We start from the raw sequence: 12890 nt of genomic DNA, 5'->3' as shown, positions 1-12890 counted from the left end.
GCACAAGCTCCTACTTTAAACTGCCCACTGCCTGGTTAGGTGATGTTGGTCAGTGCCTCTAAGAGCAACTTGGCTGGGGAACCCAGACACAGCATGATGGCTGTGAACTGAGGCTGAGGAATGCTATGGAAATCCAGATGGCCCGTTGTGTTGTTCAGCTTCCTGTGACATTCTGGGCTTCTCCTGGGCTGGTGCTGTTACTTGTGGGTGATCTACATGGCCAGATTCTAGCTACAGGCATTAATTACATCTGTCCTGCTAGGAATCTGTACATCAGAGAACATCAGAGCAGAGGCACTGATGTTTTATCCAGAAATGGCAATTGCCAGGACAAGAATAAATAAAGCTTGGAGCCTGGACTGAACCCAAGTGGCAGGGAATTCCTGGCTACTTCCAGAGTGATGCATCCCTAACTTACAGAAAATATGCAGAATGAGTCTGATCTTTATAACAAGCTAACACTTGTAATTCCAACAAAAGTCAACAGCAGTTGTAAACATTTGATCCAGGAGGAAATTGTGCTTGTGAGGCTGGGAAGGAAATGCTTTGAAACTAAGGAATACAATACTTAAAAACTCTGCCATAAAAGTAAAAGCATAACAATGCTGTTAGACGATGAATTTCACCTTAAAGTTATTAGTTTGTTTAGTAGTCACAACTTAACACTATCCTTGAATTTATTTTTATTTCAGTAAACAGTTTGGCCAGCAAGAACTATATTGATTTCATCTTCCTTACAGTCTGTGAACTTATTATGCAAATTGTGAAGCATGCATGTGTTGTACTTGAATTGCAGAAGAATTTGAGACTTCTGCTGCATAACAAAAAAATCATATAGGGACAACTCGAATTCTCTATTAAAATATTTAACATATCAGCAATTTTTTCATATTCTACTTGTATGTTTAAATGTGTAACTAATTCACTTAGAGAATTTCTATAAATGAAGCTTCCTGCTTGCAATTGCTTTTCAGAGTTGTAATGGTTGTGGTTTTCATTTTGACATACCAACAATAAGCAAATCTTATGTCCTAACGTAGCAGTCACTGTGAGCAGAGACAAGAGATGGGCAGCACCATTCGTTCCTAAGATGCATACATTAAGTTTTTACAAGATTGGTGACATTCAAGGTCTCACAGCTGAAGGCACCTGGATGCCACATTTAGGTAAAATATAAAAATAATCATAAGTAATAACCACCAACAAAACTGTTCTCTGCCCACAAGTACAACATTAATCAAAGGTAATCTTCATTAAACTAAGTAGAGTCACTTTCTTTGATACTATTTCTTTGTATAATGTAAGCACACAAATTCATCGGGGGCAGTATTTCTGTTCAACTTCCAAGCAGAAGCCAACATTTCTCTTTTGTACAGTGATTGGTGGGTGACTGAAATCAGGTCATGCACCATCACAACGCTGTGCATAATGGGATGAGCCTATTAAAATATCCAGTCATGACCTAACGCTCACCTAAATAAAATGTAACTTAAATGATGGCATAGCAACAGCAGCTTCTGCACAAAAGGAGAAGCTTCAAATCTCTCACAACCCCTGGTAAGTCATTTTCAGGTGTATTTTTGGGAAGGAAGTGGGGGAGAGTTAATCATGAAATACAAAAGCATGACAATACAGAGGCAGCAGGCAGGGTCTGTAACAGGAGCTCAACTCTTTCAGACTTTTTACTCATAATCAGTGATAACTGAAAGTCTCTTGTCTTTGAAGATAATCACCAACTACTTGCTGTCATACATTCTTACAGAGTAGGAAACAGGCAAACAGCTATTATAACAGTATCACTCAAATTTGGTTTGTGGGGCTTCTGGGACCATGTATGAATATCATCTGGAGATACAGTGTCACTGGATAAGAATGTAGTACTTTCCCAGAGCTCATTTAAGTCAGAGGACTACAGAACATTCAGTATCTTGCCCTTAATGAGGTACTAAACAGATTTGCAGTACCCAAACACAAATAAAGACTTGGACTGTTTTGTATAATAGCACTAGAAATTAATTCTTATGACTACCAAGGGAGAAAAGCAGAGATGCTGCTTCTAATGCAATTTAAGCACAATGTGGGTACCCACATTTCAAATAATGATCCAGTTTTTTACTTCTCAGCTGTTGCCCAGCTATGGAGGAAGTTCAGCTCTGAAAGCATCTGGGTGGAACTATACAACTTCCTGTTTGCATACAGCTGTGCTTCAAAGGGCGCAGCCACAGCAGCCTAAAGTTCAGTTCCTATCTGTGGCCAATGAGTTCAGCCTAAATTTCACTGTCTTCATCCTGGTCTACAATCCTACTTCAACTCAGGTCAAATGACTTGCTCATCCCTTCACTAGACCACAAGGAACACTTTGCTGTCTCACAGCCTGCCTTGTACAGGCCTCATGCTGTGTTTTGTTGTCTGTTTTGCTTTATTATTATTGTTATTATCTGAAGGGCAGCTGCACAAAGAAATAATGGTGAAAATGGTATTCCACAGATCATGTTTGTAGTATGTGGGAAGCCCTGGTTAATTTTTCTTGCCAGTCTGAAGAAGCATGTGATGGTAGTATGTTTTAATAACTGGGCTACTGTAAAGAAAATGATGAAGGATAAAGACTGAGAGATGTACTCTTTCAAAGAACTGAACAGAATTAGGAAGACTGGTGTTCAGGGCTCTCACCTGAATGCAAATATTCTGCTTCTGTATGTTACGTGTGTTCCTGCACATTACATGTTTACTTCTTATGAACTGGAACATACAACCACCTTCTTCTTTTTGTCTTGCTTTCACAAATGAAATTTCTTTCCTGTATAAGTAGCCATTTCAACAGGAAATGGAGAGAATGAATGCTGTCCAGCAAATCCTTAATGCTCATTATTAGGAAAGTATCATGGGAGGTAGGTCAAACATTCTCACGCAAGCAGAAAACCAAGAGATCTTCCTGCACCCTGGATAAATGTGGCACAGATGTGTAAGACACTTATCTGTTTGTTCTTCCTCAAACACAGCATGTAAATACTTATCTTCAGGAAAGTGTGGCTGTTGGATCATGAAGATGGTGGGTCCTACAGCCCTGAGACAGCTGACTTTATGCAGAACTTTATTTACTACTTTTCTGTATCATTTTAGACAGCTCATGGGATTTTTACTACTCATTTTTTTATACACTGAATTTGCTTTTTCTTAGACCTCGGACTGTATTTTTTATTTTTACTACACCTTAGCAATAAGCATTATAGCAGATTGGCTTGGAGTAAAATGGGTCACTGTTCCTGAATTTGTCAAATGTAAACACTTCAAGTGTGCTTTGTCTATTTACTGTAATAATGATTTTTAGGTCAACTTGAATGAGTAAGATGGTGTTTTCCAAAAGTGGAGCACGTGGAACTATTAAACCAAGGTAAGGGTAGTTCTTATCTGAGGCATTTTACTTTGCCTATAAAACACTGTATGACAACCTGACAAAAACTCTGCCAAGCAAAGAATTAAAATATACAAGCTGGAGAGAATAGGAAAAATAAAAGAGGAACCCACAATCCCAGTTCAATCCCAGTCTAATTTCTTTCCCAGCTATCGAGGAAGAAGGGAGGATTTGCATTTGTGGTGTTCTTGCTCAGGGATTTTCCAAGCAGCAGAAGGAACCTTGTAGGATCTGTATTTGTTTCATTGTCTCTTTCTGATAGGCAAAAGCTTTTAAAAAAGTCTTCCTAAAATCACTGTTTGGCCAAAGCTCATCCATTCTGAATTATCAAAGTGCTGGAGCTGTCAGATTGAGGACAGCAGTTTGCAGCCTTCCATAACTGAAAGCAAAGATCCCCAGGCCGTCGGCTTAAAAAAAGTAAAAGGACAGACTTGTTTCAGATCTGAGGTTGGCAGCTGGTAGCTGGAGTGAGAGTGCTCTCCTTAGCTGTGATGGTTTAAAAGGAACCTGTTTTAGCAGGGAATGGGACTTGAACCCCCTGCGGTCCCTTCCGGCCCCTATGACTCTGTGATTCTCTTAAATGTATGTAGGATGGCCAAGTTTTGCAGAGAGGGCTTTCCTGTCCCCAAGGAGCGCCCAGGGTGCCACTGCAAACATAAGGCCTGTCCTCATTTCTGCAGAAGCAGTAAGCTATGAACCAAGGGCAGACTGGAAACAGCACTCAGAGCACACTGCTGCTTTCATACTTTCACTCACAGGTCATCAATCCTATAAAAGTACACAGAGCTAGCACAAGTCATGTAGATGCAACCACTGTGCACCCTGCAAGTACGGAACGTGCTACACGTACCGAACCACTTGTTTTCCACAATCTGGGAAAACACTGTGCTTCACTTTGACAGCACGCTTAATTATTTTCCTCACAGAGCACCGCGTGTCCAGCAGCTCAGCAAATTTACTTGAGAACGTTTGATTCTACTTACTTAGATGTAAGTAATCAATAGTCTTACTGCCAAGAAGCCTTGAAATTAATTGAGCACAAGAGCAGTTTGCGGGACTGGGAGGGAGGCCCTGACCATCTGGAAGAGCGCTGTCATTATGTCTCCGGCTCCACTCGCTGCTGAGCCGCCGCGGGCGGCAGGAGGGGCAGCGGCCGGTGTCAGTCCTCCCCAAGGTACGACGGGCCGGCCGGCCTCGAGCGGGGCACGGCGGGAACGGACGAGGTGAGGCGGCAGAGGTTGCCCAGGCCCTCCGAGCCGCGGGCGCGGGGCCAGCCTCAACTTGCTGAGGAAATACCCCTTTAAAAATAACTCCGGAGTTAACTTCTGTGAACTCCGCACCCACCTGCGCTTGTCCCGGCACCGCGACGGATTCGCGTTTTCTGCGCTGTGGCACGCGGGAGGAGAAGCGCCGCAGAAACGCTGCCGCAGAAACAATGCTCCCGCCGAGCTGCCCGCTGTCGCGCCGCGGGTGCCCTCCTGTCACGGCGGGGGCCGGGCCGGGCTCCCGTCGCTCTCCGCCCCCGCCGCCTGTTGCTATTTTTACCGCCGATCCCGCCGCGGAAGGAGGCGGCGAGCGGCAGCCGCGGGGCGCGAGGCACGGCCTGGCCCGCCGCAGGTACGGGCGGACGTTCTCTGCCCGCCGCCCCGTGCCCGTTAGTGGCTCCCGACCCCTCACCTCCTCTCTTTCTCTCTCTCCCCCCTCTTCGGCGGGAGCAGGCGGGCGGAGCTGCCCGGCGGGGACGCAGCGAGCGCAGCGCCGGTAAGGGCGGCCCCGGGGCGGTGAGGGGCTGCGGGGCCCGCTGCGAGACGGGACGGGACGGGGACGGTGGAGGAGCAGTGTTGGGCTGAGGCGGGCCTCTGCTAGCGAGGGCGGGAGGAGGAAGAGCGGCTCTCAGCTCTGAGGAAGTGGAGGAGTTGAGGCGGTCGTGCATCCCGCCCGGGGAGCGTGCCGCGCTGCGGGCTGAATCCGCGTCGCCCGTCCCGCACCGCACAGCTCGGCTTTCCCTCCGCATTGGAACGGGAGTTTCTCTTCGACACCCCCCCCCACATCCACCCGCTGCTTTTCTGGCCCTTTAAATTCGCGTTTTCCATTAACGAGGCAATGAGCTCGTGAAAAGCGTACTCAGGAGGGGACTGAGAGGCGGTTATTTATAGCGCGGAGCGAGGAGAACGCGTGTGCTGCGCTGCGCGGGGTCGGCGGCACTGCGGGACCGGGCGGGGCTGAGCCCGAGGTCCGCGCTTAGGCGTGCGCCCTTCGGCGGCTGGACGGGTCGGGCCTTCACCTTCCTGAAAGTCATAGGTAATACGTGAAAATAGAGATGCCTGCAAGTGAGAGAAGTGCCGGGTTAGAAGGAGTGCAGGACAGAAAGAATGAGACGAGTTGGCACTTCTCTCACTTCGCAATTTGGTTAACTGACAAGTTGGATGCGGGTGTTTGGCTGTGGGTGTGCAATCGGACAAAGTGGAATGGCACTGAGGATGTGTGGGAGCTAGCAAGCTCTGGTGACAGGTTCTTTCGTTGCGTTGTAAGGGTAGGAGCACCTGGTGCCTCGTTTGGGTCAGTGCAAGGCTGGCTCAGGGGTATCCCAGTTCTGATCTCAGTCATCAGAATGTTATTTGTATGTGTTGTTATTAGCAACGTGTGTGAACGGAAGGGACAGAAAGCTCTTGTCTGTGTTTGATACTTAATTACAAGCTTGTATGCTTACAATCAGGAGTGTTTAACATTTCGCTTGACTCTTTCCTTATTATTTGTTTAGTTACTTATAACCCATTTGGGAAGTAAAATAACTGCTGGCTGTGTAGGCAGCTTTCTTGGATGCAATGTTTACCACAAAGCCAATTGATTTTCTCACATATATGGTAAAATGTTACTCATGGCCTTAACCAAAGCTGCTGAAGGAATTGAAAGGACTCCTTTAGAAGTCAGAACTTAATGCACATTTATGTGAAAAAAGAATGGAAATTACCAGTAATTTCTGAGGCAGATTGACTTCTGGGCTTGCACATGGTGTTGCCCACTGCACATAGTTCCAGAAAGAAGCAGCAGAAAGGAAGAGGCTATCAGGTAAAATAACCTTGTGAAAGAAGAGTATTTTATGATTCCAAGTGCCAGTTTGCTTTAAATGAGAGTTGTTTGAAAATGGAGAGCATTGTGGCATGCTGTCTGGCCTGTTTCCTCCGGTGAAGTAAGGCTGCTCAGGACTGTTGTCTGAACTTGGAAGACGATGAGGCCTGCAGCTAGCTGCCCCACAGTGCGGTTTAAGGGATGCTGTACTGTGACACTGGAGAAGAGTTTCTTTTTTGTGCACGTTGATGAAACCAGAGAAGGACCTCTTCTCAGCAGTTACCATATCAAGATGTACCCAATATATATTCTCATTTGTATTTTCCTGCCTTTCCTGCTAGGAGGATAGAACAATCTGTCAATGTGAGGGAAGCCAATGTAAATCTCGGTCAGGGATCAGACAGAGGGAGAAGAGTGGTATTTTGCTCTGGCTTGCTTTCCAGTGTTCTGGCTGCAGGCCAGGACTCCTCATAATCCCCGACTAGGATGATATTTCTGCTAAAATAATCAGTGGTGAAGTGCGGCCAGTACCAGTGCCTTTGGCTCCATTTGTCGGTCATGTTCAGCTCTAATGCTGTGCAGGGAAGAGCTGAACTAATCTATGTTCTTTCAGACCAGCTGTTCTTCACAAGACCTTGCTTTGTAGTTGGAAGTGCTTCTTGGCTTCTTCAAGGGGAAAAAAGAAAAAGACTCATGGAAAGAAGAAATGCTGTCAGCAACTTGGTGTGTAGTAACTGCACAGTTGTCTCTTGGATGAACCCCGAATTTGGGGAAGCTGGGTCTTGCAGCTCAGCAGCTCACAGACCACACTCCTCATTTAATCACTGGTGTGTATATGTCCTGCCTGCTGCCTTGCCCAACATGCCTTGTGACTCACTGGTGCTGCTGTGGGTCCTGGTACTCCAGATGCCCCTAGGGGGGAGGGAGAGGAAAGTGGTGAAAAGCAAAGGATGGCTTTGATCAGCAGTTATGTGTGCGTTGACTGAAAGTCTGAAACTTCTGGCTGTGTCTTTGTATTGAATTTATTCTAGTCCAGAAGAAACAAAGGATGAAGGATAGCTCCTCATCATAGTAGCAGTTACTGCTTTTCTTGATTTGTGTGTGTCCTCTTGGTTTACGACTGTCTCTGTGCCCTTTTTTCCTTGTTTTCTGTAGTAGCCCGACTCCATCTCAAAGCTGCCTATATATATATATATATATATATAGTTTGTTTTTTTTTTTTTTTTTAAGCACTGTGTCAGATTTTCTAGTACAGGCCTATCAGTATTGTGTCACATGCTGTTTGAGCCTGCTTCTTGCTTGTGAGAAGCAGTTGGGTTGATAGCACTGAAGGAAAAGCTGAGAACATACACATGGGGACATAGATGTGCTCTATCTTTCTTGTTAGTGGATAAGTCTAGTGGCTCCTAGTTTGTGTGGTGTGGTTTGATTCACTAGCATGGCTTTGCGAGGTTTGTTAGAAGAATTCAGTGATACCTGATTTGTGGCAGTCTAAAATTACTGCTGAGGTAGGCAATTCTAGGTCATAGAATCAGAGTCACAAGGATCATCTAGCCCAACCATCCTCCCATTACTAATGCTACCACAAGCTATTAGATCCAACATGCAATATATAAAATGTTTCATTATTCTACTGTTTTTGTTTCTATGAATGTACTGCAATGTCAATGTCTCTTGTTCAGAGACATTACAGTTAAAAGGTCTGAATGAGAAATGCTTCCAACAAACGTGGAGGCCATCCAATACTCACTGTTTTGTGCTACACTTTGCCTGATCAGATTTGATGCTGATGGAGCACCTACAGCTGTACCAAAGCAGGTTCAGTACTGACAATATTAATGTACAGTTTGGAAACTATTAAGACTTCTCAGAGTTGGCTGGGCAGTACTAATCAAGTTGATGCCGTGTGCTTCTCAGCAGAGTGCAAGGGGCAGAAGAGGTGCTGAACTTCAAGAGATGACGATAGAGAGGAGCAAGAGGAACCATCCCAGCAAGCGCTGGGAGGAGAGCTGCAGGGATGCAGAGCCTTGCAGAGCTCTTCCAGCTGCAGGAAAGTGGCTGGTGAAATAAGCTTTGAAGAAGCTTTTTGTGAGTTAATCACTCAAACGCTTGAGAGGAAAATGTGATCTATGTGAATCGTCTTTACTGGTACAGGTAGTGAAGGCACCTGCAGAGCCAAGTTTTGGAGGGGATGAGCTGGTTGGTAGCAGCCAGAGGAGGATGAAATTGTTGCAGTGATGAGTAGCAGAGCCAAGGGCAAACAGAGACTGGCCCAATGCACTCTTCACTCATAATGTGTGCTTTGTGTTTTGGCTAGCAGCAGGCCTGCTAAGGTGAACAAAACTATAGGTCTAAGTTAAGAAAGTGCACAAGTACTCCAGTTACTGCCTAATCCTTGCTGTAAACTGAAAGGATGGGACAGAAGCTAATGTGCAATTGATATGATTTTCTTGGTGGGATTGGCATGTAAGTTAAGATCCACATGTCAGTAGGAGGAAACAAGGCGTAAATGACTGGGAAAAGGCAGGTGGCATATGCAGAACAGTAACATATGGAAGGCTTTGGGTTAGGTATAGAGAACTCTTGATCCTGAATTTGTCCTCTGAGAAGCTGCACTTCTGGCCTCTCAGTATTAAAAAATACAGCCTTCTAACATCCAGTTAATTGTTTTGATTTTAGTATGAATTATTTTTCTTTAAAAATAACAAATGCAGAGACCGGAGTATTTATGTTGTCAACTTTGCAAGATGTTTATTTTCTTTAAGAAGAGATGAATGCAGGGAAGCTTTGCATTTATCTTAAATACTTTCCAACAGTACAGTGTTTATTTAAGTATGACAGAATATTGACTTTTTAAAAAGAAAAAGAAAACATGTTCAGTCCTTATGGTTGGCACTCAAAATGATGTATTGTGTTGTGATCTTTACTCCTATTTGAAGCTGCAGTGCCTCATAGGTCTGGATAAAAAAGCATGGTAGTACTCCAATGAAACTTTTCTTCCTTGAAAAGTTGACTCAAATGAAGATGAGTTTGTATCTTTAGGTGCATAGCTTTTTTTTCCTTTTTTTTTTTTTTTTCCCCAATTAATTGCATTGAGAAATATAGTTACAAATAGGATGTGGTTGATGGGTCATCACTTGTTCAGCAGTTTGCTGTTCCTGTTTTCAAGTGAGAATGAAGCTTTCTTTGGCTTTGCTATCCTCAGATTATTATGTATGTCACTAAATAATGAGAATGCTAAAAATCTGTCAACTCAATTTTCATGCATTCTGGATTACATATGATTATAGTCATGAATGAAGCCAGTCTTCCTTGCAAGCTGCTGAACTGTATTTCCTTGTTACAGTTAAGGAGAATGCACTTGCAATACAGTGTCAAAGAGGAAGTGAAGTTTCTTTGATTCCTGGCATGCAAAACTATAGCAATAAGTGTATTTAGTAGTTACACAGATAAGGTGTAAAAATGATTATTGAAGCAGCTATCCCATGCAATGCATTTATAGTCAACTTATGAAGGGTGGTTGTTTGCTTGCTTGTCAAACAATAACCACACAATAACCAGCCTCCCTGAAGCTTATAAGAAACCTTTCTTTAAAGAACTAGTCAACTTGTTTAGAATGCTACTAATGATGATTGCTACAAACACTGTCTTTAAGTACTGGCACGGTTGGGTCTTCCTGCTGAATTTGGCATCCTTGTGACTGCTGGTGCTGTCACACAGTTCATCTGTCAGAAGATGCAGAAGTTCCAAAGAAGTAAAACTACCCGAACACATGGGTATTTGCTGCAGGTCTCTTGGTTTTACAGTTTGCCAATTACTGCAGAACCATTTTATCACGTTTGGATATTTGCAAGTTAGTTACATTATGAGTATACACTTAGTTGAAAATGAATTCTTACCTTGAAATTCTCTTCAATTTATTTATTTTTAAATCCTAAAACTTGTTTTGTTTTCAAACTGAGTTTTTGTGAGTGCTTCACATTGTTGAAAATAAAACATTTTTGCAAGGAAAAATAAAGGGCCAAGTTTAATGAAAACTCATGAGAAAAATGTTGCTATTTTTGATCATCTTTGTAGATGAACAGAGACCGAATATAGTGTTGCCACAATAAACAGATGCCATTTACTAATACTTGTTCAAATATAATGATGAGATATTTTGTCAGGAGTTCGTGGGACTGCTCGTGTTGTTTTTAATAGCTCTTTCTTGGGCTGAGGGCAAACTCGTGTCATGGTATTTAGATGTAGGCAATTATAGGCCTGTCAGCTTCTCATCAGTCTCACGCAGAATAGTGCAACAGCTGAAACCAGATTCAATCATGAAGAGTTAAAACACTGTGATACAACAGATGCCAAGCTATGTGTTTTCATGGACTGTATTTTGTAGAACTGCATTGGTAGATAAATGCTATCACTGAATTTTGCTGCTAAAATGATCAGCGTGTAATATTCATACTTGCTGAGTGTAACTGGGTTATAACAGGGTAATGTGTAACTTGGTTCTGCTTGATATTTTAAGAAATGAAAATGATACAAAAGCAATGTGGCAGACATTAAGTATTTCTGGCCAGCCAACAAGCCCTTAAAATGCAGTCATGAATTGTGAATCATCTTCTGGTTGTGTGGTGTTTTTGTTTTTTTGTTGTTGTTGTTTCAGTGGGATCTTGTAAGGATTGTTGCTTGTCCGTGCTGGGTTTATCTGTAATGGGTCAGTTGAGTGCTGTTGGGTTTTTCAGATGATTTTTGTGGTGTTAATTAAAGAAAAAGATCCGTTTTGTCCCAGAACATGATCACTTGGCAAACTGTACTCAAGTGAACAACTCCATGTAAGGGGCCAAACTCAAACTCATACACCTGTGAACGAGAAAAATAACCTTTTATTTTAATGCTTTTGAATATGAAAGTGTCTCAGCAAACATTGACTTCAAATGCTGTGAAGGTTATAATGTAATCTGGGTTCTTTCTGTGATAATAGGATTGAAATAGGCTGATGTGATCCATGTCAGCCTGCCCATGAAGCAGAAGCAGGCTAGAGAGAAGGTGCCTTCTTGAGTTTAGTTACTCATTAGATAATTTAAGAGGAGTTACAAGAACAACTTTTAAATCAGGACTGATGTTTTTCCAAGAAATATATTAAGTACTGTTGTGTTTGTTACACCTGAAACTGTAAAGTCCAGGGTACGGAAAGTATGCCATGTAGGTCATGGTGAATGATTGGTGTGTGTCTCTTCTGGTGTTAATCTATTAAATATTTCTGTTACGAATGGTTTAGTTTTTAATAGAGTTGCAGCACCAACATAACTTTCTCTTTTCCTTTCAGATTTCTGCTGCTCCTAAATTAAAGGAACCGTCCAAATATTGCCATTCCATGGAACTGACATACTGGTGAATTAGTCATCGTTACCTAAAGGATTGTAAAATGGAGCCAATAACATTCAAAGCTAAGAAATATCAAGCACCTAGTGATTTCTCAGCAAGCTTCACCCTTCAGCTTGTCGGTTCCCTGCCTGTGCATTCCCTAACTACTACGTCCATGTTGCCTTGGATTGTGGCAGAGATCCGGGCTCTCAGTAGTACAAAGTCTTCCAAAGAAGAACTTGGTATCAGCCAAATCCGGCTTTATGTTTCACCATCGAGTTTGCGATGTGAACCAGATACAGGGAAAATCCAGCAGTGGGATCCTTTGATTTGTCCTGGTCTGTTTGAACACAAGCCACAGCATGTCCACAAACTGATTCACAACAGCCATGATCCAAGCTACATTGCTTGCCTGATAAAAGATGGAGCAGAAAATCAGCAAAGTATCTGCTATGTATTCAAAGCTGATGATCAAACAAAAGTAAGTAAAAAAGAAAAAACAAACAAAAAAAAAACAACACCAAACATGCCAAATCAAGTTACATTCAGAATCACATTTAAGAATTGGTTCTTGTTCTATTATCAAGGGCCTTATAGAAAAAAATGTAGATGTAGAGGAAGAGTTGACACTACTTCTAAAACAGATTTGCTTTTGCACTGTTTGAAACTTCCCACCATACCGTAAGACCTTTAGGTTGCATTTATAATTAAAGACTTCATCTCTCTAAAACTCACAGATATGCGTCACTTTATTTGATGTTAATGGTTCTGCTGAATTAGAACTGCTTCGTATGTGAAGTGAAAGGTGTGTAAATTTGCGTGATCAGAACCTGAATTTTGTTGGCTTAGAAAGCACTCTACTTTGGGATATGTGCTGAAATCTTGGCCTCTATGTCAGTGAGAGTTTTTCTGCTGATGTCACTGGGGCTAGGGTTTCACCCTTGAGCCATTGTGAACTTTATCTAATCTTATGGTCAGACCTCTCAAATTTCTCTTTTCGTAAAATGAAACCTATGTGGCTGGGAAAGAGGCACTTCCTTTCCTGGAAGAT

At 42.9% G+C, this 12890-nt stretch overlaps 1 protein-coding gene across 7 annotated transcripts in view; it reads left to right on the top strand.

The window, feature by feature from the left end:
* Positions 1-4381: 4381 nt before the first annotated feature.
* TBC1D1 (TBC1 domain family member 1) overlaps positions 4382-12890 on the top strand; it is a 97026-nt gene continuing 88517 nt past the window's right edge. For 5 of the 7 annotated variants that reach the window (XM_085223330.1, XM_085223327.1, XM_085223329.1 and 2 more), the window contains exons 1-2: positions 5030-5173; positions 11802-12320. In XM_085223330.1, coding sequence (XP_085079456.1) covers positions 11901-12320 — 420 coding nt within the window. In that variant the 5' untranslated portion in view covers positions 5030-5173; positions 11802-11900. Of the gene's footprint in view, positions 4402-5029; positions 5174-5572; positions 5714-11801; positions 12321-12890 lie in introns of those variants that run through there. The other 2 variants (XM_085223326.1, XM_010710294.4) reach the window with 2 other exon arrangements.

This window comes from Meleagris gallopavo, chromosome 4, assembly GCF_905368555.1.
Source record: "Meleagris gallopavo chromosome 4, MGAL_WU_HG_1.1, whole genome shotgun sequence".
Lineage (NCBI taxonomy): Eukaryota > Metazoa > Chordata > Aves > Galliformes > Phasianidae > Meleagris > Meleagris gallopavo.
This window is presented reverse-complemented; position numbering and strand designations above follow the sequence as displayed.